Source organism: Vicugna pacos, chromosome 32 (assembly GCF_048564905.1).
Source record: "Vicugna pacos chromosome 32, VicPac4, whole genome shotgun sequence".
In the NCBI taxonomy this organism is placed as follows: Eukaryota; Metazoa; Chordata; class Mammalia; order Artiodactyla; family Camelidae; genus Vicugna; species Vicugna pacos.
The window spans coordinates 24,516,099-24,539,274 of NC_133018.1; the positions used below are offsets into that span (position 1 = coordinate 24,516,099).

Below are 23,176 nucleotides of genomic sequence, written 5' to 3' on the forward strand. Positions count from 1 at the left end.
CCCACCCGCTCCTAACTTGTGTCCTGTCCTCTGTCCTTCCCCAGTTTTGGGTGAAGATCTCCTTCCCAGTCGGCTGGGCTCCTGCAGGCATGTCTCCAGGGGAACTAGGCCCCCACTGTCTGCCTGGCCTGTTTCCCCCACTTTCCTGGGTTGCAGTTTTATAACTGTACAATTATGGCCCATCGTGTCCCCTCCACCCCAACCACTGAAGGGGATGGTCTTGAATGAAGGAATCCTCTTTTTCTCTTGTGGCAACTCTAGCTGTTGAGTGAACATTCACTGAATAAGTGAGGGGACAGGTAAGGAGGAGAGGGCATGCTACGGCTGACCACGTGGCACTAGGGGACCTGTTTCTTGGGAATCAAAGATAGTGGGCCAGGAGACCCCTTATCCTGACCCCATTCAGCTCTGATGATAGCCTCTGGCCCCAGTCTGGGGTAGGGAGCCTGCCTGTCCTGGGGCCTGGAGTGGGGGTCTAGGGCAATCACTGAAGGCTGGAGGTGGCAGGGAGGATTGCTTAGAATTCTGCATTTGCAAAAGCAATACTGGAATGTGGTAAAGGCAATTCACACTAGTACTCAAGAGGTTTGATGAAAAGGACGGACTCCTCCCAAAGCAACCACTGTTCCCAGTTCCTCCTGTGAAAATCCTGGCTCTTTCTCTTGCTGGCTGTGTAACTTCTTGGCATAAGACCTAAATTCTCGGGGCTGCAATTTTCTCATCTGTAAAATCGGGATATATAATGGCAAGTACTTCATGGAATCATTGTGAGAAATAAATAAATTAATATATGAAAAGACTACTGCTTGGTATATGGTATAAGCAATGTCTTACCTGTTATAAGCATGCAATATACTATACATGCATATCTGGTACAATACTATGCACCATATGTATAAAACTAGATACACATGTAGGTATTGTGTAAACACACATCCCTCTCCAGTGACATTTTTTTAAATCATTTAGAATCCTTTCATTGTAATATAAAGTGTGAAGACAGAGAAGGCATAAAAATATATTAACTCAAGAAATTATTATAAGGCAAACATACCTTGGTCAAGAAGTAGAATCTTGCCAGCAACTCCAGGAGCTGCTTCCAGGTATCCCATCCCAGTCACCGCCCTCCCCCCTTACCTCCAGCGACTAGTCTAGTTCCTTGTTCTGCATCTTGCTTCCACTGAGTTATAAACTTTGGAGCACTTTTCATGTGAGCACATGCATATTTAACTCTGCCTCTAAGAATCTGCTGTGTGTTACTGCATAGAAAGTATGTACCAGGACTTATCTACCCTTAGGACTCCTGCGCTATCTCCTAGGTTTGTTGCAAGTTGGTGGACAGTTTGTAACTCTCGAATACAACTGTATATGCATAACCTGTAACACATCCGCTAAGAATTTACTCTATCCAGCCTCCAGCGCTGGGGTAAACGGGCCACGTCCCAGGAATTAATGGTGGTTATGGCAAACGTGCACCCCCCCTCCCCGGATGCACAGGCAAGGGACCCAGGGAAAGGCTGCAGCAAGAGAACTGGCTGGGGAGCGACCCTCGGCCCTTGCCCAGGCTTGCAACTCCCGGACCATCCCAAGGGGGCGGGCCTGCTGCTGGCCCCGCCCCAACCACCTGGTACCGCCCCCAGACTAGCCCTGTTTCTCAGGGACCCGCCCCGCCGCCGACGCCGCCACCCACTAAGCGCAGCCGCCCGCCAGGCCCCGCCCCGTCCAGGCCAGGCCCCGCCCCACCCAGGCCAGGCCCGCCCCCAGGCCCCGCCCCGCCCGGCGCGCACTGCGCTTGCGCCGGCGTCTCTGGCTCTGGGGCCCGGCGGCCGCGGCTCTTTTGTTTCCCTGCCGGAGCCCGAGCCGCATCCCGGGATAGGGTCGGAACCCGGGTCAAGACCGGGTTGGAGTCGGATCGCGTCGGCAGCCCGGGCTGCCCGATGGGGCGCGCCCCCTGCCCTCCGCCCCCGGCCCGCGCCCTCGCCTGAGCCCCGGCCTGCCTGGCCCGGCCCGCGCCATGGAGCCCGGCCGCGGCGGCCTGGAGGCCGTGGGCAAGTTCGAGTTCTCGCGCAAGGACCTGATTGGGCACGGCGCCTTCGCCGTGGTCTTCAAGGGGCGCCACCGCGAGGTGAGGGGCCGGCGGGCCCTGACAGGGCCCGGGCGAGGGCGGCCTTCCACCGCGGGGGCCCCTCTCTCCCCCACACTCCGGACACCCCCTCATCCCCACCTCCACACTTCAGAGCGCCCCTCACCCAGCCTGGACCCCACATCTGCACGGCCGGGTACCCCCTCATCCCCACCCCACACCCGGAGACCCCCACATCCCCTTCACTCACACCCCTGACCCTCCTTCATCTCCCGGGACCTGCCAGGTGCTCACCTGGCTTGGGCAAGGCCTTCAAGGGGTTCCCGGTTCCTGGCCCCTGAGGGACACCCGCGCTTGGTTTTCAGAAACACGACCTGGAGGTCGCTGTCAAGTGCATTAACAAGAAGAACCTCGCTAAGTCCCAGACTCTGCTGGGGAAGGAAATCAAGATCCTCAAGGTGAGCTGGCGTTGGAAGCAGGAGGGGGACAGGTGATGGGTGAGTCCACCTTGCTCACGGGAAACTTGGGTTTCTGTCCTAGGAATTGAAGCATGAAAACATCGTGGCTTTGTATGACTTCCAGGTAAGGCTCTGGGCTGTGGTCATGGTGGGGAGGGGGTGTTCCCCTCCAGGCTGGCCCAGGCACAGCCTTGGGCCCTGGTGACCTGAGTCTCAGGCCAGCCTGGTCGGTAGTGGACTGTTTCAGGCCAGCATCTCATGTTGGGGGAAGGAGCTGGGCACCCCCAAATGTGGGTGGGTGTCTGACCTGCCCAGCTGGAAGAGGGGCAAGGGAACTTGGAGATCCCATCCTTAGCTCAGTTCTTGGGCCTGGGCTTTCTCTGGGCACATTAGGAGAGCTTCCACCTTCCCTGGCTGCCTGACTGCTACAGGCATCAGCAGCGATCCACCGGGTAAGGTCTGGCTACAGCGTGGCCCTCCGTAGGTGTCTGACCCAGTGGCCCTGACTGTAAGTCCTGTCCCCAGCGCAGGCCCAGGGCAGTCCTGCCGGCCTGGACCACCTGTCTGGGCCAACCGATTGTTTGTTGACATTACTCCAGCGGCCTGGCATTGGCCAGTCTCTCCCTGCGTCAGACTGGGGGAGGGGAGGGGCCAAGGGAGATTCCTTCTTGCTGGCAGTTGGGGCCAGCCACCCCTAGCTGGAGGCAGGAGGGAGGCGGTCGCCTGTCTGATCAGGCCACCTCAGGCCTAGCTGGCCCAGAAGGCTGTGGCTGGCTTCCCCCTGTGCCCCCTGGCCTCTGGGCCTGGCGGTGGGGCCCAGCCTCGGCAAGGGTCTGGGACCCTGGATACCCAGTTTGGGGACCAGGAACCTGAGGCAGCAGATTTGAGGGCTAAAGTGCTGACTAATGGTTTTGAAACCTGTTTACTGAGGCCACGGGACCAGCCCCTGGCTGAGGGGAAGTTCCCGTCCTGGCTGTCTGTGTTTTGGTGGCCTCCTCCCTCTTCCCCTGTCCTCTCCCTCCCCCTTCAGAGCTGGGCTGTGGCCTTGGGGGCTGTGGCATGACATGAGGTGACATGGGGAGGGCCCAGGTCCAGTGTGACAGCAAGTACCTAGAAGCCTGGAAGCTGTCCTGGGACCAAGAGGGCGGCCCCCTTCCCCTCCTCCTCTTCCTGCTCCCCTCCCACCCTTCCCTGGCCTCCCTTTTTCCCTTCCCTTTGCCTCCCTTTTCCCTTCCCGCCCCCCTCTCCCCATCCTGGCTGGGCCACACACCTGGTGGTGGGCCCTGCCACTTCCTCCAGGGCTGGCAGTGCTGTGGCTTCCCCTGTGCGAAGGACGTGCTTAGAGGCCAGCCAGCCTCTCCCCTCCAGGCCCCCTGCCCCCCACCGCACCCAGGGCTCCTAGCTCTCAGGGCGTGGGGTGCTACCCTCAGTCCTTAGATGCCGGTCTGAGACACACCTGAGACCCAGGGGAAAATGGCTTTTAAAAACAGTAAATGATTTGGCTACAAGAAAAAAGAAAAAGATGAACTTGTACAAAAGGGGTGTGGGAAAAGATGACTGCCATCTCTGTCCCAGCGGAGCCCCATCCCCCCATGGGCTCTCTGGGGGCGAGGACACATCCTTGTACATATATTGCTTTGCTGCCACGCTGTCCACTGCACTGCAGCGTGGCATTTTTCACTCAAACATGTGTCTCAGAGAAGGTCTGTGTCACTCCATGTTAATTGTCTAAATCCGTCTGTGAGAAGTTACACTCCTCTCCTCCCAAGAAAGTTACCCCCGATTCCTTCTGCGAGGTTCAGAGCCCAGACCCTGAAGCTAGATGACCAGGTTCCAGTCCTGGTTCTGTCAGTGAAACTAGCTGTGTGTCCTTGGACAAGTGTCTTAATCTCTCTGTGCTGCCATCGCTTTCTGTCTAACCCAGCGACCGTGGAGTTGTTTGGCTGAAATGGGTAGTGAGTGTTCGCTGATGTTAGGATTGTGGCTGTGGGCGTTGTTGGCATCCTGTGGTGCTCTGTGCCCTGCATTCCACGGCTGACCTCACCAGGCCCCACTGATGGGACGTGAGGTTATTCTGGGATTCTGACATGTCAGCAGGGTGCCGGTGACTCTCCTTCCACTCACCTTTGCCACGTGTGTGTCTGCAGGGTAGATTCCTAGAAGTAAGAGGATGCGTGTTTTACTTTGGAACAGTTGCCAGATTGTGGTCCGTAGAGGATGGACTGTAGGCACAGGAGGGCTGCTCAAGGGAAGCCTGTCTCCCCATCCTTGCCAGGAGGTCAGTTATCAGACTTTCATCTTGGCCCGTCTTAGAGCTGGAAAATGGCATCTCGTACGGCTTTGTTTTTCACTTACGGTGAGGCTCAGCATTTCTCGGTGTGCATGTGACTGTAGGAAGTGCCTCCTGCCTCGGAGTGTATTCCTGTCGGTCTCTTTGTCACGGAGGCTGGATGGCACCGTGGTTGGTGGCGCGAGCCCTGAGCTATGCTGCCCTTCTCTGAGCCCAGCTCCCCCGTTTACTGACACTTGCTGACCTGTGTGATCTTGGGCGAGTTACTGAGCCTTCTGGTGCTTCAGTGTTGCCCAGAAAACGGGGGATCACGTCAGCACACCCCTGTGGTAGGGGCTTGTGATGACAGCCTGAGTCAGTATGTGTTAGGACTGCTGCTTCTAAGTGTTACACAGGTGTTGCTGATTTGTAGGGACTCTTTATATATTAAGGAAAGCTCTCCACGATGGGTTGGAAATATCTCCCCTCAGCTTGTTTCTTATCTGCTGAGGTGGTTCTGATTTGTGGCCCTATGGAATAGAGACTGTTGTCAGGCCGATGTGGGTGCCTGGGACGTGGGCCCCGTGAATTGTGCCCTGAGGCCCCCAGACATGTGGGCAGTCGGCTGGAGCCCCAGGCTTTTCATTGAGGGGTAGAGGAGTGGGCTCTCAGTCTTACCCTCGCGTGCTGGGTGGTATCTGGATGTGCTCTCTCTGGACAGTGTGGCCACCCTGGGAATCGGGGTGTGAGACTATGCGGCCAGGGCCAGCCGTGCCCAGCTTGCCCTGGGAGGCCAGCACACCGTCCGGCCGGCTGGTTCCCACAGCTGGAGTGACTCACTCACCCCCGCCCGGCAGACAGAGCCAGCTCCTTGTGACGTTCGGCTGGTGGAGACCTCAGTCGAGGGCAGTCACCGTGGGCTCTTTCAAGACAGTGCCGATCCTTGGCCTTGCTTTTCCCAGACCCCAGGCTCTGGGTGACGATGGGGCACCATGACCCAGGAGAGCCTGGTGGAGGAATGTGTCAGTTCTGTGTTTTCTGTTCTGAAAGTGTCCCCTGCTTTTCCAGAGTCGGGCAGGCTGAGCTTGAGGGAAAAAGAGGGCTGGAGAGTGCAGGCTGCCTGCCCGCCCCCAGGGGCCCACAGGGACACAATGGGCAGCTGAAGGAGGCTCCCTGAGGAAGGAGGGTGGGCCTTCCTCACCAGGGTGGGGCTGGGCATCCTTTTCCGTCTGGGAGCCTTCCAGAGGAGCCCGGCCTGGGGGAGGGGAGCAGCGCTGCTCCCGTGGGCAGCTGTGGCTTCTGCCACCTTCGGGAGCCCAGAGAGCCACCCCTGAGGAGTTAACTAGGTCAGTGCCTGCCTCCCCACCCACCCACCAGGTCCAGCCCAGGATCACCAGACAGAGGGGGCTTGGCCAAGCCAGGGAGCTGGGATCCTATTAAGCAAAGCACCTTAGCACCCTGTGGCGGGGCGGCCTCCTACGTGCCTGGGCGCCCGTGCCAGGCTGCCCAGGACACCTGGCCCCGACACCTGGGCCAGCCCTGTCCCCAGGGCTTGTGGGCATGCCCCCAAGAGACAGAGGGCTCCGTTTCCTCCTGCCTTTTGAGGCTTGGCCTTACCCATTTCAGGTGCGAGGCTGGAATTCATCACCCGCTTCCTTGGGGGCTGCGCAGTGGCATGGTCAGCACTCAGTGTCTGGCCCTGCCCCTCCCTTGCCAGCTGTGCAACAGCAGAACTTCAGGGCCTCTCTGTGCCCATTTCTCCCCCTTAAGCGGGCTGGGACATTGTTGGAACCTTCCCAGGCCGCAGGTTGTGCTGGCGGAGTGGGGACGACCGTGCGGAGTGGTGGGGGGCTGGCGGGCCCGTGCCTCTCCCGTATTGGTCTTTGTTAATAACGGGACAGGCTCCCGAGGATGAGAAACCGGCCAGTAGCCCTCGTCTACCTCCCCCAGGACAAGAGCCCTTCTGGGCTCCGGCGGTCACTGCGCCCCAGGAGCAGTCCTGGCCCTTCCAAGTGTCTAGACTGAGTCTGGACTGACCCCCCAGGAGGTGACTTGCTAGCTGGAGCCCACTTGTTCCCCACTCCCTGGGGGAGCTGGTGAAAACCAAATTTAGGTCATGAGGCGGCAGGCGGAGGCGGGACCTGCGGCCTTTCCGGGTTCGGGTGGGTGGCAGGCTGGGCGAGGGCACGTCAGCTGTGCCAAGCAGGCTGCCCTGACCTCCTCCTTCCCTGGGGGCCCAGAGAGCCGGCTGCTTCAGGGTGGGGTGGGGCACCCAGCATGGCCCCTGGGGGGCCTGGGCACGCAGCCTCCCTGGAGAAGCTCCCCGCTGGGCGGCTGTGGACCCTGTGACTGGTCCTGCCGGGGCCCTGGGACCTGCCTCGGCGTTGGTGTGGGGGCAGGCGGAGGACCCTCTCAGGCCGGCCTCTGCCTCCCGGCCCTGGGCGCGTTTCCTGACCTCACCTGGGCACCGGCCGAGGCTCTGGCCGGCTGCTGGCAGTGAGGAGCCGCCGCCTCCGAGGGCCCAGCCCGTCGACGGGGCGCGGGCGCCTGCGGGGGGGCCGGGTTTCCTGGGCTTTCGCAGGCCCGGGTTCCTGGCAGTGAGGCGAGGCGGGTGCAGCCCCCAGCCCTGCTGCGCTCTCCCCCGGGCCCTGACCCCGGTGCTCGGTCCCAGCAGGGGACGCCCTCAGTCTCTGCCGGGTGACGCACCTGGGTGCAGAGACAGAGGGCAGAGGACCCCTGCCGTCCCGCTTGGCCGCAGAGCCCCTGGCCCCCTGCTCACTGGGCGCTCTCTGAGGCCTGGGAGGTGCCAGCACGGCTGCAGGGTAGTCTTGGGGGAGATGTCAGGGATGGGTTGGCATGGGAGTGGCGCCCTGTGCAGGGGTTGTCACTGATGCCACAGGACCTCCTTTCGGGGGGAGGTGGTCCTGGATCCAGGGGTGTGCCCGGAAGGGGGATGGGCAGTGCAACGGGTTGCCTGTCCCAGCCGGCCGGCCGCTTGTGCCCGCACGGTCCTGGGTGGCCTTTCTGCCAGTCCTGGCGCAGCCTCCTGGGAACACTCAGTGGGGATGAGTGCTGCCTCTGTCTCCAGCTTGTCTGTCCTTGTCACCTGTCTGGGCTCAGCGGGCCCTTTGGTGAGCTGGGGGCCTTCCTGGGGAGCAGGGTGCCAGCCGTCAGGAGGACACTCGGGCCCTGCTCCGCCTTCTGGCTGCGTGGCCCTGGCAAAGGGCTCTTAGCCTCTCTGGGCCATGCGTGACAAGAGTGCTCAGAGCGCCCCCAGAGCTCACTGGAGGGGAGTGATTCGGGAGCCGAGCATGCGTGGGATGTTGCCAGAGGTGGCCGTGGTTGGGGTGAGGGCAGGTGAGGGAGCAGGTGGCCTGGGTGTCACGGGGAGTGTGTGTTTAGATCTCCGGGGTTATTTCGGGTACTTATCTCCGGCCCCTCCCTCCGCCCTCTGCTGGGTCCTCCTGAGAGCCTCCAGTTCCGCTCCCTGCTGTAAGAGCCTCTACATCCTCCCTCCGTCTCCCTCATCTCCCTCCCGGCCCTGCCCCTCTGGCCTGGCCTGGCCCACCCAGTGGGCCCACGTGCCTGGGGACTCTGGGACCTGCCCCGTGTTATCTCTTCCCCGCAGCCGGCCTGGAGAGGCTGGCCCAGCAGGTGGGGCGGAGGCCAGCTCCCAGGCTTGCATTCCTGCCAGTAGGGTGGGCCTGGCTGGGCCGGGGCCTGCCTTTGTGGACGGAGCCCGCCCCTTCCCAGGCGAGCCCTGGCTGGGCGCTCTGGAAGGCTTCTGCGTCCCTGCTGGGACGCGCCCTGAGCCATGGGCCTGGGGTGCGGGGCGGAGGCGTGCGGGGACAGGCCTGTCTGGGTCCGGCCAGCCCGGGAGTTTCAGTTCGCCCTCTCACCCCTGCTCCCTGCGGCCTCCCGCCCTGTTGGTGGAGCTCTGGAGGCGTGAGGGGCTTACCTTGTTTCGGGGCGCTGACGTTACACATGACGTGTCACCCAGTGGCTTTATGTCCCTCCTCGCCTGCTGGTGTGGGTCTGAGCCCAGGCCCCACCTCCTGGAGGCAGGAGACGGACCATGGGTCCTTCTCCTGCTGGGTGGGGTTGGGGAGCAGCCCTGGGATCTGAGTAGGGAGCACCTACTGGTCCCCTGAGGGCTACCTCCCTCCCCTAGGCAGCCTCCCTCAGAGTTCCCCATGGGGCTTTGCGAGCTTTGGGACCAGCTCCCAGGCTTGTCCCCTTGCTCTATGGGGTTTAGAAGTTGGGGCTGCCTGTGAGCAGAGTGCTGGGTGGGGATGGGGACTTTGGGCCTCCTGTTGAGGGCAGGAGGGGCACCTCCTGTTTCCCAAGGCCCAGCAGTGTGCTGGTGCCGAAGGGGTTTGGGGACTTGGCCTGGCTCGTGGCTGGCAGAGCCCCTCAGTGACCTGGCCTGGGAGAGAGTGGAGGGCACTGCTTGCAGGAGAGCTGAAAGACTAGGACCCCACCTGCCTGTCGACTTGGCTTCTCCGGCCTCGGTTTGCTTCTCTGTGGCCTGGGGTCTCAGTGGCCCCTCACATGCAGATGCTGGGTGTTGGGGGTGGTGTCTGTGCAGCGACCTGAGGGCCAGGCCCCTCAGTCTCACTGGGGTGGACGTGCCGAGGATGCTGGCGGTACCCGGAGGCTGTGGGTGGCCGAGGGCTGAGCCGGAAGCTGGCTTAGTGCTACTGGGCAGCAGTGGGCTGGCTGCCGTGACCTGTGATTCTATTGACATTTTTGGTTCTGGAGCCGGGAGCTGAGCAGTTTCCACAGTCTGAGGTTCAAGGCCCTCACACTGTGGCTGTGTCCCTTCTTGGGGACTTGGGTGCCTATCCCCCAGGACTCACAGAACAAGCTGAGCCCCTCAGAACCTCAGGGCTGAGACCAACCCTGACTTTGATGGAGACCTGGCTGCTGAGAGCTCTCCCTGGGAGGTGGGGTCCACGTTCCACCCCTGACACCTCTCCTGGGACCTCAGCCCCTTTCCCAGACGTGATAAACAGAGTGATCTGACTGGCCGCTACTCCTGTCAGTCCAGTCCACGTGCAGACGGCCTCAAAAACAAAAACAACACATGTCAGCCCACTTGGCTTGCAGACGTCCTTGTCTCTTGGCCACTAAGTGCAACTGGCTCAGCCCTGGCATGGGAAGCCCTGGGGCCTCCAGGCCAGCTGATGTCCACCCTCACTGGCCTCTCCTCCCTGGAGCGCAGTGGTGCGTTGAGGGCCCCATGGGTGCAGGTGGCCAGGTCAGGCTTCCCAGAGGGCTGGCAGCGCAGAGGTTGGGGTGCACTCCCCTCCACCTCTCACTGCCTCTTCTGTGTCCTGCAGGAAATGGCCAATTCCGTCTACCTGGTCATGGAGGTGAGTCCCCGGAGGCCAGCTGTGAGGACAGGGAGATTGAGCCCTCCTGGCTCTTGGGCCCTTTGTCACCTGGGGGTTAGATGTTGTCCACATGTCTGTGGACTTAGGGCCATCTCATCAGGAGCCCTGGTGGCCACAGCAGGTGCTGGGGGGTGATGAGCACACCCGTTGACCTCTTCAGGCATCAACTGCAGGGGACATCTGCCCCAGGGTAGAGACAGGGTACCCAGGTGCCCAGGAAGCAGACGTCCAGGGTGGGGTGGCGGGGAGACCTGGGCAGGGCTGGCGGGTCTGCCCTGGCTGCTGACCGAGGCACGTGGCTGGTCTTTTACAGTACTGTAACGGCGGGGACCTGGCGGACTACCTGCACAGTGAGTGGATGCCCTGTGGCTGGACGGGCTGCACGCCTGGGCTTGCCCTGACCCAGCCTGAGTGGTGGCCTGGCATGAATGCGCTTTCCTGGGCCCAGTGGGGACACATGGTGTGTCAGAACCATCAGGGACGGCCTCGCAGGGCAGACTTGGTCTGGGAGATCCACTCTTGGGCACATCCCTGGGCGGTCTCTGGGAGGCAGTGCCCTCGGAGTGGCCCCTTGGCCCTGCAGGGTCCCTGAAGCTCTTGGTTGGCTGGTCTGCGGGGGGCAGGCCTCCCCTGGGTCCTGCTGTCTGTAGCTTCAGCCCCTCACTTGCTGAGGGCCTGGCCTGGGGCTGGTGGCAGAGTCGTTGGCCATGGTGCTTCCCCTGAGCAGTGGGTAGAGGAGGCTACTGAGAAGTGGTCCTGAACAGAGACGGGGCAGGGAGTGCTGGACCGCCACTCGGAGCTGGCAGGTCAGAGGCCAGCGGAGCCAGGGGAGGAAGATTCCAGGCAGAGCCGGCCACGGATGGGCTCAGGGGACGGGAGCGAGTGCCTGCGTTGTGAGGGACGGGCTGGGGACCGCAGGGGAGTGGCTTGGGAGCAGCACAGGGCCAAGGCCCCTCCGGAAGGGAGGGTCTGTACCATCCCTGTCCCGCCAGGCTCACGGCCCCTCGTTCTAACTCGAGGCCCGTCTCCCTGCAGCCATGCGAACGCTGAGCGAGGACACCATCCGGCTGTTCTTGCAGCAGATCGCGGGCGCCATGCGGCTCCTGCACAGCAAGGGCATCATCCACCGGGACCTGAAGCCACAGAACATCCTGCTCTCCAACCCAGGCGGGCGCCGCGCCAACCCCAACAACATCCGGGTCAAGATTGGTGAGGCGGGCGGGCCGGCACCCGGGAGGCCGGAGGGCCCGGGGCGCCTGGGGCCGCAGCCGCCCTCCTCACACACCTCTCCTCGCCTGCAGCTGACTTCGGCTTCGCCCGGTACCTTCAGAGCAACATGATGGCAGCCACACTCTGCGGCTCCCCCATGTACATGGTAGGTGGGCCACCCCCGGCCCCTGCTGCCCTGTGGAAGGGGTGTCGGCAGTGGGGTCCGCTCCTGTGTCCAGAGCTGAGCCCCATCCTGTGGCCTCAGCTCGGGTGGCACGTGAGGGCACTCGGGGGACACCTGGCTGGCATGTGATCGGCCGGTACTTGGCTGGCGCTGGGCTTTGGTCAGCGCACACCTGGTGTCCATCCTCGCCACGGCCCTGACGTGCACCCGCACCCCGCAGGCCCCCGAAGTCATCATGTCCCAGCACTACGACGGGAAGGCGGACCTGTGGAGCATCGGCACCATCGTGTACCAGTGCCTGACAGGGAAGGCGCCCTTCCAGGTGAGTGGGCTGGCAGGGTGGGTGGGTGTGCCAGCATGGGCATGCTCGGCTCCGGGTCCCCGGCAGAGTTGCCGGTCATTATGGTCCTGCAGCCTCCGTCACTGAAGTGATGGGGCCTCCCAGCCCCCATGGTACTGTCCTGCTCAGAGCCAAGGCCGGTCTTGGCTGGCTCCAGGGTGCATCTGTGTGTCCCTGTGTGTCTGAACCAAATTCATGGCCTTCCTCCTGCCACCTCCAATGCTGGCACGACCTACTAGATTAGCGTCAAGCGCTGGGTGCACCCTGTGTTTGGAAGGCCGTGGCCTGCTCTGCGGTGGACCCCATCCTGCAGACCTCTGCTTCCTGTAGTGACTTCATGGCCCCGCCTGGCAGCTGTCCGCTGTCGCCAGCTGGCTGCAGAGCCCTGTCTGACTGCCTGGTGACCTGGGCTGTCCCCCTTACTCCTTTCACCCCTCCCCGTCTGCGAGAGCGGGCAAGGGCTGGGCCCCACTGGCATGTCCACCTAGGGAAGGCAGGGGCCCGTCTCGCTCTTGGCTGTTGCCTCAGGCCCACCCGGTCACCCTTGTGCAGTCCCTGTGGTCCCACAGCTGGGATGGGGGAGGGGGAGTGGCCCCTTCCTAGGAAGCGCATGGGGGCACTCAGTGTTTAGACAGGGCCCTAGAGTCCTGGCCAGCAGTGCTTGCCAGCGGACCCTGTCGGGCATGGAGGCCCTGAACGAGCAGTGGCTAAATGCAGGGGCTACACTCACACCTCACCTCTTCCCCACTCAGGCTAGCAGCCCCCAGGACCTCCGCCTCTTCTACGAGAAGAACAAGACGCTGGTCCCCACGTGAGTGACCCCGCTGCTGGCCTCAGCCCCCACCCCCCTCCGCCGGCTGCCCAGTCACCATTGTGCTCTGCGCCCGCAGCATCCCCCGGGAGACCTCGGCCCCGCTGAGACAGCTGCTCCTGGCTCTGCTTCAGCGCAACCACAAAGACCGCATGGACTTCGGTGAGCGTGGCAGCTCACCCCCACCCCCACCCCGCAGGGGCCCTCCCGGCTTGCACCCTGTGTCCTGCACACCCGGCTCCCACGGGCCTCTGGGGGCCGCAGTGAGCGGGCTCCCGGGTGCCTGCGGCTCCCTTCCCAGCAGCGCTGATGGCAAAACCCCCAGGTTTGCAATGGGAGGTGCTGCTGGGAAGCCTTCTGCAGGCTGGGTGGGGCCAGGCCCCGGCCACACTGTGGGGGCCAGATGTGTTCAAGAGCTGCCAGCTGAGGCTCTGTCTCCCTCCGGGCTTGGCTGGCGTGAGGCAGCGGGACGGGGCCCAAAGCCAGCTGGAGCTCAGGCCCTAGGGGACGGCGGGGGCCCAGCCTTCACCCTGGAAACCCTGGCGTTGGAGCCTTCCTGAGGCCTGGCCCATCCTTCCTCCTGCAGATGAGTTTTTCCATCACCCTTTCCTTGATGCCAGTGCCGCTGTGAAGAAGTGTGAGTCCCCTGAGGGTCCTGGGGACTCCTGTGCCCCCCCTTCCTCGCCACAGTCTGCCAACCCCACCCTGGGAGGTTGGGGCGTACCAGCTCCTGAGCCCACCTCCAGCTCCAAGCTGGACTCAAGAGTCCAGCTCGGAGTCCCCCTGGGGCCCCCAAGGCCATGGGGAGGGCCCGAGCTCAGCTGACTTGGTGAAGTTTGGAGAGCTGGGGGCGGGGCCTCCCACAGGTCAGCGAGGGAGGGGGAGCCACCCTTCCTCTCCTGTCCCTGGGCTCCTCTGTCTGGGGGCCCGAGCCGGAGGTGACTGGGAGTGGGGGTGTGCAGGGCCGGGGAGACCGTCGGGTCCTGACCGTGCCACCCTGCCCCCACCAGCCCCGCCGGTGCCCGTGCCCTCCTACCCCAGCTCGGGCTCCGGCAGCAGCTCCAGCAGCAGCTCCACCTCCCACCTAGCCTCCCCGCCGGTGAGTCACGCACTGGGGTCTGTGGCCTTCTCTCCCTTCATGTTTGGAACATGTAGACCCCGGCAAGAATCGTGTCCGGGCTTCGGCCCCACCCAGACACCCGCCTTTATTGCTGCTGACAGGGGTAGGGTGAGGCCTGCTGAGGTTGTGCTCAGGGTGGGGGGATCGGGGCTTGAACCGCTATCTGTCCTGGCAGGCCGGGGCCGGGGCAGGTGGTCGAGGGGTCGGCTCTCGCTCACGTCTGAAGGCAGACGTTCCGGGCGCACCGCGTACTGAGCGTGGTGCAGGGCTGGCCGACAGGCAGCCTTTCCCTCCACACACGTCCCCGGATGGAAAAGTGGGGGGTCACCTGAAACAGGGCCTCCCCGGAGCTCTGGGAGCCCAGTGCTCCCTCACCCTGGGTGACGGGCGGTTCCGTCAGGCGTCTGTCCCTGTGGGGCCCAGGCTTAGCCAAGGTGTGGCATTTCAGAAATCAGGAGAGGGCAAGGCCCTGGGGGAGAACATGCAGAGCCCCTTCCCCAGCAGCCCCCCTTCACCCAGGCGCTGGGGCCGGGTCTCAGTGGCCTCGCCTCTGCCCCCTAGTCCCTGGGAGACATGCAGCAGCAGCTTCAGAAGACCCTGACCTCCCCGGCTGACGCCGCCGGCTTCCTGCAGGGCTCCCGGGACTCAGGCGGCAGCAGCAAGGACTCGTCCTGTGACACGGACGACTTCGTCATGGTCCCGGCCCAGCTTCCAGGTCAGGGGCCGCCAGTGGGAGTGGGCGGGGGTAGGCCTCAAGTGGGCCCCATGTTGGGAGGAGAGGCCCCGTACCCAGCCTTGGCAGTGGGAAGATGGGGACCCAGGGGTCCTGGATTAGAGGTCCCAGGCCATACTGGGAGCTGTGGATGCCTGGCTGGACACTGGCGGGTGGGGAGGGTACACCTCTGAGAGCCCTAAGGTTCCTATAGGCAAAGGGAGCTCTCAGTACGAGTGACAAGTTAGGGACATGAGAGCCCGGGGTCCCCGCATAGCCCTTCTCCCAACCCCGGCGCCTCCGACCTGCCCTGGAGGAGGTGCCTTGTCTCATGAAGCTGCCACTCGTGGAGCCTCCGCCCACTGTTCGCAGCCAGGACAGGTGTGGCCTGGGAGGGCACAGTGGGCACGCTCCCTGGGCCCGGCCTCACCGGTCTCCCATCCACAGGTGACCTGGTGGCCGAGGCAGCCGGCGCCAAGCCCCCGCCGGATAGCCTGATGTGCAGCGGGTAGGCCCCCACCTCGATCCCTCCTTGCCCCGGGAGAGGGAGACGCGTGCTCTCGCAGGCTGTCCTTTGCCCTGCCTGGGTCAGATGCTTTGGGGAGGGCCAAGGCTGTGCGCATGCTTGGCCTGAGGTGTGGCCCTGCCTGTCCACCAGGAGCTCGCTGGCAGCCTCGGCTGGCCTGGAGAGCCGTGGCCGGACCCCCTCTCCTTCCCCGCCCTGCAGCAGCTCCCTCAGCCCCTCAGGGTAAGCAGGGGCCCGGACTGGGCAGGGGTTGTAAGCTGCCCCAGGGCCACCGTTAGGGCTTCCCTCAGAGTCGTGGCCCCCTAGCCCTGAGTCAGGGTGTGTCCAGAGGTCCCGCCTTCATTCAGGCCTAGCTCCTCCTGGGTGGTCCAGCGGATGGAGGGGATTGTGGTGGAAGGGACACAGGCCGGGGGGGGGGGCAAGGGGCAGCTGTGCCAGAGACTGGTGTCAGCACCACCCCGAGTTTGCTGGGCCAGGAGGGCATGGACTGGAGCCAGCAGGTGTTGGTCTGGCCTTGTCCTCTGTCCCACCTCCTACTGGCCAGTCCCAGCCAGAAGCCACCTGGGTGCAGAGTGTGAATGGGGTGTGAACAGACAGGCCCTGGTGCCCTACCCGCGGCGGTGCTGGCCGTGTGCAGGTGGCCTGGCGTGGCCTCTGCCCCAGAATGCCACATCTGCAGTGACCCCAGCCTTTCTCCACCCACCACAGCCGGGCTGGCCCGTTCTCTGGCAGCAGGTGCGGTGCCTCTGTCCCCATCCCAGTCCCCACTCAGGTGCAGAACTACCAGCGCATTGAGCAGAACCTTCAGTCACCCACCCAGTACCAGACTGCGCGGTGAGTGGGGCCCCCTAGAGGGCTAGTGAGACCCCCACGGTCGCCCACCTGGAGAGGAGCAGGGCCTGCTCACGCGCGCGGCTGCGTGCCTGTCAGCGCCACCCTCGCTTTGTGCAGGGACTGGGCTTCTAGATGAGTCGTGACCGCTGCCTGGTAGCTACCAGTCAGGTGTCTTCTGTTGATAAAACTAGTTTCGGTTTTTGCGAATTTCAACAGATGGGAGAGAGAACACCTTTTTCGTGTGATTCATAGAGACCCGTGTGGGTGGGGGGGTCTCCTGGTCAGAGACTGCGACCTTGGGCCTTTCGCCTGGTTGTCGCTCCTGGTGAGGCCCGTCATTTGAACGGAGAGGGGACAGACACGTGGCGTGTGCTCGTGGCCCGCGCTGGGCGTGGCTGGGGGGGCCTCTCACTTTGTGTCTGCTTGTGTCCCCAGGTCCTCCGCCATCCGCAGGTCGGGCAGCACCAGCCCCCTGGGCTTTGTGCGGGCCAGTCCGTCGCCCCCGTCTCATGCAGAGCATGGCGCTGCCTTGGCCAGGAAGCTCTCCCTGGGTGGGGGCCGGCCCTACACACCGTCTCCCCAGGGTGAGCCCGAGCCCTGCCGAGGGACACGGCCTGAGTTGGGAGCGGGCATCTCCGAGCTCCCTCCATCCCACATTGACCTTGGCAACCCCTCTTTCCCTCAAGTCGGAACTATCCCCGAGCGGCCGGGCTGGAGCGGGGCGCCCTCCCCACAAGCTGCCGAGATGCGGGGGGGCAGGTCCCCTCGTCCAGGTGGGTACAGCCCCCGCCTGGGGGGTGGGAGGGTGGAGCTGGGGAGGGGTGGTGGAGCTGGGCTGACCTCCCCGGGCTGACCTGCCGCTGCTTGAAACAGTGGCTGTCTTTCTGTCTCACAAACATCATTGCTTAGGAGTTACGGGAAGGGAGAAAATTTCATGAGACTATTTTTAACAAGCTCAAGTCTTCAGGTTATGGGGGCCGACTTGGGTGGGGTTCAAATCCCACCCCTACCCCTGCCCCAGCCCTGCCATGCTGTGTGACCTTGAGCTGGCATCCCTTTGCCTTTTTCCACGTGCTCACAGTGGAGCGCAGGCGCAGTGCCTCACAGGTGGCCGTTGAGGGTGAAGGGCATTGTTCGCAGACCTGGGCCTCCAGACCCTGTCCTGGTGGGTGGCGCAGGCTGGGCCAGGCAGCTCACGGACAGCTGTGACTGGGCGCATCCTGTCCGGTCGTAGGCTCCTCTGCACCCGAGCGCTCTCCCCACACTGCCGGGCTGGGCTGCCGCCTGCACAGTGCCCCCAACCTGTCTGACCTGCACGCCGTCCGCCCCAAGCTGCCCAAGCCCCCCACGGACCCGCTGGGGGTGGCGTTCGGCCACCCCCAGGCCAGCCCCCCCCAGCCCTCCCACGGGCTGCAGTCCTGCCGGCCCCTGCGTGGTTCGCCCAAGTTGCCCGACTTCCTGCAGCGGAACCCCCTGCCCCCTATTCTGGGCTCCCCCACCAAGGTAAGAGGGCCCCAGACCTCCAGGGGGATGGGTGAGGAGTGGCCAGTCCTGGGAGAAGACCACAGGGCTTGGCTCTGTCCTGAGGAGACCCCCGCATGCTCCAGGGCGCCAGGCTTTCAGTGCCCACACCTCTAGCGCTGGTGGTGGCCGGCTCCTGAGTCTCCCTGTTTCCATGTGGGGTGGCCACATTCCCATGATGATGGCTGGCCCGCAGAGCCGGAACTTCTGCTCTCTGGCCTTTGACAGGAAGTGTCCTGCCCCAGGTCCAGCATCCACAGCCCCAGAGAGCCCAGGCTGCCACTGTGGGCAGGTTATTTAGTTTGTTCTGTGCCTCAGCTTTCTTGTCTGTGAAATGGGGCCAGACCCTGCAGCTACCTCCTCATGTCTCTGAGGCCCAGGTGCACACATGTGTACCCTGTGTTGTGCACATGTGAGGGTCGCTTTCCTCCAGCACAGGGTGGAGCCGGCCACACACAGTCTCCCGCCTTTGCTGTGAAGATCAGGGTTGTGGCGGTTGGGGCTTTGCAGTGGAGGGCCTTGCAGACACGGGGCGGCACTGCTGACCCCGTTGGGGTTTCAGTGTCATGCTGGCGGGTAGCTCTCAGCCCCCTACTGCCCCTCCTAGGCCCCACCTGCCTTCGACTTCACCAAGACCCCCAGCTCCCAGAACCTGCTGACCCTCCTGGCCCGGCAGGGCGTGGTCATGACTCCGCCTCGGAACCGGACGCTGCCCGACCTCTCGGAGGCAGGGCCCTTCCAGGGGCAGCAGCTGGGCGCGGGCCTGCGGCCCACAGAGGACGCCAAGGGCCCCTTTGGCAGGTGAGTGGGTGGGGCCTCCCTGACACTGGCTATGGGAGGAGAGGTCCAGCCTCTGCACCTCTTCACTGCCCTACACCCTGCAGGTCCCTCAGCACCGGCCGCCTCACCGATCTGCTCCTTAAGGCCGCGTTTGGAACGCAGGCCCCTGACTCGGGCAGCACGGACAGCCTGCAGGAGAAGCCCATGGAGATCGGTGCATGGCGGGGGGGCGGTGGGGAGTGCTCTGGGAAGTGAGGGGGCCGCGGTGGGAAGATTCCCTGAGCCCCTCTTCTCGCTCCCCCAGCGCCCTCTGCTGGCTTCGGAGGGAACCTGCACGCAGGAGCCCGCGCTGGGGGGGCCAGCAGCCCCTCCCCTGTGGTGTTCACCGTGGGCTCGCCCCCCAGCGGGAGCACGCCGCCGCAGGGCCCCCGCACCACCATGTTCTCAGGTGAGGGCCGTCCCGTGGCTGCAGTGAGTACACAGCCCGCGCTGGTCTGTCAGGAAGCGTGAGGGCTCTGCTGTTGTCATGAGTGGAGCAGGGACAATGTCCTGGCCGCCAGGCTGTGGCACTCTGTGTCCAGGCGCCCTGAACGTCAGACTTGTAGAGTCAGGAGTCCCGGGCCTGGGGCCGCCTCGGGGTGAGCACCGGCCCCGCAGCCCCAGGCTCTGGATGGAGGGTCCCGTCTGCAGCAGGCGGGGCCTCGGGGGGTGAGGCCTCCTGCGAGGTCTGCTCCCCAAGGCACCGCTGGGCCCCCAAAGGGGTGGGGATGGGTCTTGTGTCACTGAGTTGGGGAGGTTTCCCAGGGAGGCGGGAGCATGCCCTGAGCTGGGGAGTGGCGGTCCGGGGGGAGCTCCGCTCAGTGCCGTCTCCCCGTAGTGGGTTCCTCCAGCTCCCTCAGCTCTGCCGGCTCCTCGTCTGCCCGCCACCTGGCTCCTGGAGCCTACAGCGAGGCCGCCCTCGAGGTCCCCGGCCCTGGCCACTGCTGCAGCTTTGCCGACCCCGTCGCCGCCAACCTGGAGGGGGCCGTGACCTTTGAGGCCCCTGACCTCCCCGAGGAGACTCTCATGGAGGTGAGGCTGGGGCTGAGCGTTGTTTCTGGGCCTCGGGTCTCAGGCAGGGCTGGGCCTGGGGGTGTGGAGGGCTGTGCCCGGCACTGCGGCCCCTCAGCCACTTGCTTCCCCCCAGCAAGAGCACACGGAGACCCTGCACAGCCTGCGCTTCACCCTGGTCTTCGTCCAGCACGTCCTGGAGATCGCAGCCCTGAAGGGCAGCGCCAGCGAGGCGGCCGGGGGGCCTGAGTACCAGCTGCAGGAGAGTGTGGTGGCCGACCAGATCAGCCTGCTGAGCCGCGAGTGGGGGTGGGTGTGCCCGGTGGGCCCGGGGGGAGGCAGTGGGGGGGCAGCCCTTGGGGGGGGAGCGGGGGGGTGGGGGCCCCCCAGCTGTCTGACATGCCCTCGCTGCCCTCCAGCTTCGCGGAGCAGCTGGTGCTCTACCTGAAGGTGGCCGAGCTCCTCTCCTCCGGCCTGCAGACCGCCATCGAGCAGATCCGGGCCGGCAAGCTGTGCCTGTCATCCACCGTGAAGCAGGGTGAGTGTGAACTGAGCTCTCGCCCCCAGGGTATGCAGGGCCGGCACTGGGTTGTCAGGGAGGAGTAGGTAACCACTGGGGGAAAGACAGTGAGGAAGAGGTGGTGAGGGACCTTTCTGAGGAGGTGACCCGCTGTGGGCCCGGCCCGGGTAGGGGAGCAGCCAGGGGAGACCGGGAAGGGCAGGGCAACGGCCCCGAGGCAGGGCCCGTGTGCTGGGGGACGCGAGGTCGCAGCGTGCGTGGCTGGAGCAGCGCACAGAGGAGAGGAGCCGGGCAGCGGCCTTTGCCTGCAGCGGGGCTGGGGCCCCCCTTGGGGCCGGCTGGAGCTGAGGGCCCCCTGCCCCCCACAGTGGTGCGAAAGCTGAACGAGCTGTACAAGGCGAGCGTGGTGTCCTGCCAAGGCCTGAGCCTCCGGCTGCAGCGCTTCTTCCTGGACAAGCAGCGGCTCCTGGACCGCGTCCAGAGCGTCACCGCCGAGAAGCTCATCTTCAGCCATGCGGTGCAGACAGTAGGACGGGGTGGGGAGGGGCTGGGGGCGGCTGATGGCCACAGCTCCCCTGGGCTCTAGGGGCATTGCTCCCGGGTGGGGAGGGGCACCACGCTGTCCCCGCAGCCAGCTAACGGCACACGGGCCCCTCCAGGCTCCCGCACGGCCCAGGCGGCATCGCTGGCCGCAGTTTTCCGACCTGGGAAACAGGAGGCCTGGTGTGCAAGCCTCTTAGCGGGCAAGGTGGCCTCCAGGAGAAACCAGCGCAGGCAGCCCAGCTCGGAGCACAGTGTGAAGGCAGCAGGGGACCTGGAGGGACCCTGCTTGGTTCCCTGTATCCGTTGTTTGGGGTCCTTGTGCCCCAAAGGAGCTATGTAAGGAAGTGCTTGTTCTTTGAGAAAATTCACTTGTGTAGTGAAAACACGCTGTCTGAACAAATGTTCGAGAAAAGTCTGTCTCTTCATCCCCGAGTTCCCACTCCCCCAGGGGTGACCCCTGGAAAGTTACACCATTGCTAGTAGTGACTCAGACCTGGGGGTGGAGCTGGCCAGGCATCTGATCTGTAACCTCCAGCTGCCCGAGGCACGCGCATATCTGATCAGACCCCCATGTGGCCTGCACACCACCCTGCACTGTCACTCGTGCTCTCCAGCACGAGGGCTGCACATGGTGGTTCAGGGTAGTCAGCCCTGGTCCCCTGTCCCTTGGTGGGGGCCGCCCGGGCAGCCGGGCCCAGCCTCCACCGTCGCCCGGCAGGTGCAGTCGGCTGCCCTGGACGAGATGTTCCACCGCCGGGAGGACTGCGTGCAGCGCTACCACAAGGCCCTGCTGCTCATGGAGGGGCTGCAGCAGATCCTCACGGACCAGGCGGATGTGGAGAACATCGCCAAGTGTCAGTGCCCGCGGGCCGCCAGGGGAGGGGCCGGGGCCGCGGGTGCCCCGCTCACTGCGGTGCCCTCCCTCCTTCCCTCCCTCCCTGCAGGCAAGCTGTGCATCGAGCGGAGACTCTCGGCCCTGCTGACCGGCATCTGTGCCTGACCCCCTACTCCCCAAGGCCCGGCTCGTGGTGCCCGAGGGTCTGGACCTTCTCTGCCGATCCTGCGGGGTGGGGAGCATCGTGCTGGCCGGGCAAGCCGGCGGCCTTGGCACTGCTCGCTGGTGCCTGGGCAAGGACTGCCCCACGCCCCACCCAGTGTCCGGAGCTGGGTCTCCAGCTGCATCTCCCGGGCTCTGTGGCCATGAACTTCAGGGCACTGGAAGGCCTCACCCAGAACCTCAACTCAGGCCAGTCCTCTGGCCTCGCTGACGGATGGGCAGAACTCCCAGCCGGCAATCAGAACTTCTTTCCCGGCTGCCTCGATGACAGGTGGGGATGCGTGGGCATCTCCTGAGCCTGCCATGACCCCAGGGCCGTCCCGCCCAGGACAGGCAGAGGCCCTGAGACCGTGATGCCCACTCAAGCCAAAGCCGCCAGGCCTGCCCAGCGGACCCACCCAGGAAAAGGTGTGTCCTCCTGGCTCCTTCCTCTGTCCTTCCCTGAGACCACCCCTCAGCTTTGTGAGTCACCCAGCACTTTATTCAGGCGGACTGGAACCGGGACGCCCTCGGTCCCATCGGTTGCACTACAAGGCGCGTGTACACATCTGTACCCACGTGCACGTGTGTAAATAGCCCCACGAGCACGTGCGCTGTGCCTGCCGCCCGGGGCCTCTCGGGGACACACAGCCGTCTTAAGTAATGTTCTTTTAGGGACGGACAGTATGAAGCACCAAGCTTCCTGAACCCAGCAGAGACGTTGCGGTCTTTCACACTTTACTGCTAAAATGTGTCTTATTTTCTGCAGCTCTTTTTTTAAGAAGACTTGTACGAATTGAGGATGTTTTGTTTTGAAAGGGTGAGGGCAGGATGGGGGCAGCCTCGGCGTCATCGGGGATGCGGAGACCTAGGGGACATGTGGTCTGCCCAGCCCCTGCCCATGTTCCCTGCCCGCACATGGTGGGCAGGTGAGCTGGACCCTTTTTGTGTGCCAGCTTTCACAGTGGGTTTTGATGTCAAGTCCCCCTGGCCCCCAGCCAGGTCCTGGCCGCCAGGGCGGGGTCAGTGGGGAAGCAGCCTTCCCCGGTCGGCCTGGCTCTGCCTAGCTCCCCTCGAGCATGTCCCCAAGAGCGCAGAGGGAGCCTGTGCCCGTCCAGGCACCCGGGGCAGGGGCTTTGAGGCCTCACCACAGACGCGGTGAACGAAGACCCTCCGTGTTTCTCTCTGCAATACTTGAAGTCTTGCCGCTCTGCTTGGACCTGGAAGAACAGCAGCCCTGGGACTCGTTTCTGTCTCATCACCGTTGACTTGAGTTTCTCCTCCCGCGCAGAACGTGTTTGTATTTATTGCTTTATGGTCGGCTGGAATCCGGGGCCCCGGGAGGCTGGCGCCCCAGGAGGGGCCTTGCAGCTTCCCGTCCCCCTGCCCGCCGACCCTGTTCTCCATGACACGGCTGTCGACTCTTGGTCTACTTTAAAAGAAGTTTCGTGTGGCCCTCTTTGCGTTAAGTTGTGTAATATCAATTTAAGGAAATAAACCTTTGGAGATGTTAAGCTGGTGTGACTGGTGGTTGGTTTGTCACTGTCTCTGGTTCTCCTGTCGCCTCTGTTCTGCAGCAGCAGAATTTTGGAGGTCAGGCTCAGGGCCAGGCTGGGCGCTCAGAGATGTGGGGTCCAGCTTGTGCCTGTCCCCCACCCGTGTCCCTGCCGAGTTGGCTCACCCAGGCCCTCGGGATGCCTGCCTCTCAGTCCCCTGCGGCTACATGGAGGAGGGGGATGTGGGTGGGGTGGGGACTCCGCGTTTCCCGATGACGCACCAGGCTG

The 23,176-nt window shown here is 63.9% G+C and overlaps 1 protein-coding gene across 1 annotated transcript; it reads left to right on the plus strand.

The window, feature by feature from the left end:
* Positions 1-1,800: 1,800 nt before the first annotated feature.
* ULK1 (unc-51 like autophagy activating kinase 1) lies at positions 1,801-22,906 on the plus strand. Its single transcript, XM_072952894.1, has 28 exons — positions 1,801-2,125; positions 2,449-2,541; positions 2,624-2,665; positions 10,153-10,185; positions 10,520-10,556; positions 11,242-11,415; positions 11,508-11,581; positions 11,820-11,921; positions 12,692-12,750; positions 12,830-12,912; positions 13,337-13,387; positions 13,761-13,849; positions 14,432-14,585; positions 15,030-15,090; positions 15,241-15,330; positions 15,817-15,942; positions 16,378-16,526; positions 16,629-16,715; positions 17,177-17,445; positions 18,071-18,264; positions 18,348-18,457; positions 18,548-18,691; positions 19,121-19,314; positions 19,430-19,602; positions 19,713-19,831; positions 20,182-20,339; positions 21,075-21,210; positions 21,301-22,906. The coding sequence occupies exons 1-28, from the start codon at positions 2,015-2,017 to the stop codon at positions 21,354-21,356; spliced, it is 3,168 nt and encodes a 1,055-aa protein (XP_072808995.1). The 5' UTR covers positions 1,801-2,014; the 3' UTR covers positions 21,357-22,906.
* The last annotated feature ends 270 nt before the right edge of the window (positions 22,907-23,176 follow it).